At 39.4% G+C, this 4,492-nt stretch overlaps 1 protein-coding gene across 2 annotated transcripts; it reads left to right on the top strand.

Moving 5' to 3' along the window:
* Nucleotides 1-795: 795 nt before the first annotated feature.
* LOC148035537 (thioredoxin H1-like) lies at nt 796-4,260 on the top strand. Of its 2 annotated transcripts, XM_087678974.1 has the most exons (5): nt 796-964; nt 1,074-1,156; nt 2,638-2,982; nt 3,233-3,355; nt 4,085-4,260. In XM_087678974.1, exons 3-5 carry the CDS (start codon nt 2,761-2,763, stop codon nt 4,226-4,228), a joined length of 489 nt encoding a protein of 162 aa, XP_087535100.1. In that variant the 5' UTR covers nt 796-964; nt 1,074-1,156; nt 2,638-2,760; the 3' UTR covers nt 4,229-4,260. The 2 variants fall into 2 exon arrangements, with proteins under 2 accessions (XP_087535100.1, XP_087535102.1); XM_087678976.1 differs by lacking the exon at nt 2,638-2,982.
* Nucleotides 4,261-4,492: the final 232 nt, after the last annotated feature.

Consider the following 4,492-nt stretch of genomic DNA (forward strand, 5'->3'; position numbering starts at 1 on the left):
CGCGTTGGCGAAGTTTGGAGAGCAATGTCGTCTCACAGATGCAATGTTATGAGATGGCGACTGATGCATAAAAAGCTCCCGTTATGTGCTAGATTGGCTAGGAGATTCCAAATCTTCTCTCTCTGTCCATTTTGTGGAAGGTCTGATGAGACAGAGAAACATCTCTTTTGGGACTATTTGCATGTCTCCCCTGTTTGGAAAAAAGTCAAAAGGTGGCTTAAGGAAGCAAATCTGATTGACAATTTTAGCATGTCATTGGCTTTCTTTGCTGACCAAGCTTCGTTGGATGAGAGCACGTGGAAGCTAGTTGCACTCCTAACCGTTGTAACTTTAAGATTTATCTAGGTTCATAGAAACAATTACTTGTTTAGGTCTCAGGGTAGGATCAAGCTTGATCGTGCCATTCATGTACTGAAGATTGAGTTTTTGGCTGTGTTGGATGTCCTTAGATCCAAGCATTGGATCTTTAAGCTTTTCCATAAGAAGCTGAGGGATATGACCTAGTGCCAAGTGGCATCTAATTGATGATGTATGTAGTTACTTATTTTACTTGCTTAATATTATACGCATTTAAAAAAAAAGTCCACACACACACATACATTTGTTGTTAGCCCTCGTTCATTATCCTGTAAATTCTAATTCACCCGTCCTGCTCACTCCTCTATTTGGGACGCCCAGGAAAAAGCACCTGCTTTCTAGCTGCGTTTTCTTTGAATTTTTTTTTCTTATCTTTTACCGTTTGGTGGTTTTGCAGAAAGCTACTGGGCCCGGTTTTGAGAGAGAGAGAGAGAGCGAGAGAGAGAGAGCACGAGACACTACTGACTTAACGATGGAAGCCTCGAAGGCGTCTTCATAGAACACGGGATGTCGCGTGTTTGATGCACAGGCTACAAGGTCGCCATTGCCTCGTCTTCACCAGGCTAGCTGATCTGGTTTCTCTTGCAGCCATCCTCTGCTGCCTTCAGTAAGAATCTAATTTCTAAAGACAAAAACAAAAGTACAATACTGCTCTCTCTGCCATTGTTTTCACTTCTTCATTGCACGTGCATGATGATACGGCTTCTGGATGACAGAACCGACGGCCAACAACCGACTCACGAGGATCGCGGATGCTTCAACGAACATACCAGCATTGTGATCTGCATTCTGGCGGCCGGTACATTCTTTTGCGTTGCAGTTACAGGTCTTTTACCATTTGCACGCACAGGGATCACTGTGAAAATATATAAACAAGGCATGAGAATCAAGGGCCTTCCTTTGTGCATTCCAACAGAGCTTCAAATGTTTCCTGCTCAGAAAGCTTTAACGTTGTACAATCAGCCTTTCCCGGTGGCCTCCACTGTTAACATCTTCTCAGTGTTAAATTTGTTTTTTTCCTGTTTAAAGCTTGTTATCCTGCATGGCCGGCAGGATGTTGCTTATGTATCATTACCATGGACTATCAGACAACATCGGCCATGGCTTGTTTGATTTTTGGAGAGGGATTACGGTTTACAAAACTCGGAATTTTTTCGAAGACAGAGAGATGACTAAATAGGAACTAATTACCTGGAGCATCTAATTGTTTCGAGAGCCTATTGTTTCGGAGTCGGAGTCCAATATTGCCAAAGATGCCATTCCGATAATTCCATGAATAGGATCAGTCCTGCAGTTCCAAAGTATAGAGACTTTTGAGCTTTCCAATGCCAAAGATGCCATTCCAATATCTCCATGAATAGGATCAGTCCTGCACTTCCAATGTATACTAGAGACTTTTCACTCTTGAGCTTTCCACAGGCCGGATTCTCAGCCATCTTTAGAACTGAAAAGTCATTGTACACAACAAACTTCAAGCTGTAAAACTATCTGTCGCCAATCACAGCTGCGCGATTTTCCAGATTCCCGCATAACTGGCTCTTCACAAAATGCGTCTGTCACTCCCAATGAAAAGGCAATGCTTTGCCCTGATTGAGCTTGATAAGGATAATAGCATAACTGGCCATTTAAAGCAGTTCAGCCCAATGTCTAAATGGCCACTTAATACAGTTAGCTGACCAATCTAAGCTGATCAGCGAGTACTTGCTCACAAAACAGAAGCTATCCGTTCAGAGACGAACAAACTCATCAGCTGAGTTCCAGAACATTCACACAAATGACAGTTAGACATCCCTGGTGCCTTACCTCACTTAAGTCCCTTCATTGTCATATGCCACACGGCTGCTCTCGCATCATCTGTAGTCAGTGTACGACAAATAGATGTTGGTGCAATGAATAATTTAGTAATAAAAGCATCCTGTACATTGTATAATATAGATGAAGAAATGAAGAACTGTCGGGGAGGTGGGTGTGCTTGACCTCCTTGCACAGCTCACCTTACCATGTAGTTGAAAGACATGATGCCACATCACCATATATCTACTTCAAATACCAACGCAAATTTCACGAACTTAACATTACTATGAATTATGCTATTTTAGTAACACTATGACGCAAATCATGAGTTCAATTGGTGCCATGATTGTGCCATTGCCTGCCAATGGTTTCAAATGTTGCCATGGAGTATTATGCCATTATGAATGATAAAAGGATCAGTTTAGCAAATCCTATAAGGGTCTTACTTATATAATTATGTATGCTTGATTTGTGTGTTTTGGGCAGGAGCATCTAAAGGTTCGAAATTGGAGCAGTTAAGGGTGATTAGGGTGCGGTACAATACGTTTATAAGGATTGTGATCAAGAAAATAGATTAATAAAAAGCGCTCTGATTCATTGCTGCCTTGAATGGCACCGACTCGCGCCCCTAAGAAAACCCTAGAGCAGAAAAATAATGATAATGGGGATCATCAGGAGGAGCAATATCCAAATGTTGCTGCAGGTAATGATCAGAGCAATGGCTGCTTTAAGAAGATGAAAGAATCAGAGGAAGAAGATGAGGGTCTAGTCAAGAGAGTTCACGACGAGAATGAATGGCACTACATGCATCTAGAAGCCCAGAATCGATTGGTAGATTAATCTCTCTCTTTCTCTCTCTCACTATGATAAAGCTGATATTGTTTTGCATGATTTATTTGATGGTTTAGTTCATTACAATATCAATTTGATGGTCTCATGGAGCAAAATTAGCACTATTAAGCAAGAGATACTTACATGTGATTATTAGAACGATTACCATTAATGATGATGGGCATATTCTACAAAAATTAATATAATTCTATTAAGAGAGCTGATTGTTCTTGCTTTGCTCATGATGCAGCTTATTGCATGCTTCCAAAGCGATTGGTGTGGGCCATGGAGAAGGGTGGCGCCGACCTTCTTCAAGCTATCCATACTCTATCCCCACGTCCTATTTGTAAAGGTGCAAGATTGCACGAAGCAAGTAAGTGATCTTCATTCATGAATAATGGCAATCTGAATGGCATGAAAGAAATGAGTTGAATTCATTGATCATGAACTTAAATTAAAATAATAAAAACTATTTCCTTTCGAGAGCCTTATAATAGCTTTACCTCATGAGACTTCATTCGACACATCTGATTTTGCAATGTAGAAAAGTTTCTCCCTAGTCATCAAACACCTAAACAAAACACGAATATGCTAAAAGAGGAAGCTCATTGCTGAACAATATTGCAAGACGTAACCCAAGTGCCCAATACAACACAAGTACATGTAATAAGCAAAGATGTTTTGTTCCATTAGCTAGAATCCAAATAGGAAGTAGCTTAGAAGAGAGAATCCGTCAAGCATTAACTACTAGGAAACTATTTACATAGTGTATGTTTGAGCCCCTATGCATAGACTCCTTATATACAATCTTCTAGGGCGCTTTTCTTTGTATCTTTGAGGTAATTGCAACATATATAAAAGAATTTGTATACATGCACTTCCAGATGCAACTCTAGGTATGGCACTAATTGACTCACCTAATAGAATACTACCTTGCAAGATAGGTTAATCATTGACCATTTTTGTTCTAATCATGGGCAAATTGTTTTTCTTACAACTAAGATTTTTAAGGATAGTCTACAATAGTATTTCTTTCTGCTTGCTAAGATCATGATCTCCGTTATCAATGTTTTGCTAAAACTAACATACTTTTATGTCACAGCCTTTTATAAGACAATTAGGGGTGGAAGTGCAACCTACTTTTTTATTCTTTCAAAGAGGGCAAATTATCTACAAGATCATTGGAGCAAAAGTGAATGAGTTACGGGAGAAAGTACAACAATTTTCACAATCCTCATTGTCATGAAGGCTCAAGAGTTTGGGCTCTTGACCCTCGTTTTGGGCTCAACTTTTTGCTCTTGTAACACTTTATTTCATTTAAATTATGAAAAGTTAAACTTTTCATGTTTTATCTTAACAAAGATGGAAATTTTGTTGTTCCTCTTTCATCTTTGCATGATTTTGCAATTCAAGAAATACTAAAGGTGGCTACTTTATGTTTCTCCTTTGATAACCACATTTAAACCTACTAAATATGGAATAGATGAGCTCGTAAATCAAAAAAATCTCA

The sequence above is a fragment of the Lygodium microphyllum genome, chromosome 5 (assembly GCF_053477565.2).
Source record: "Lygodium microphyllum isolate KBCC chromosome 5, Lygodium_microphyllum_v1.1.10, whole genome shotgun sequence".
NCBI classification, from domain to species: Eukaryota; Viridiplantae; Streptophyta; class Polypodiopsida; order Schizaeales; family Lygodiaceae; genus Lygodium; species Lygodium microphyllum.

Coding starts and splice junctions, on each gene's coding strand:
- LOC148035537 (XM_087678974.1), top strand. CDS start 2,761: ATGGCACCGACTCGCGCCCCTAAGAAAACCCTAGAGCAGAAAAATAAT. Junction 2,983..3,232: donor TAGAAGCCCAGAATCGATTG/GTAGATTAATCT, acceptor CTCATGATGCAG/CTTATTGCATGCTTCCAAAG. Junction 3,356..4,084: donor TGCAAGATTGCACGAAGCAA/GTAAGTGATCTT, acceptor TTTATGTCACAG/CCTTTTATAAGACAATTAGG.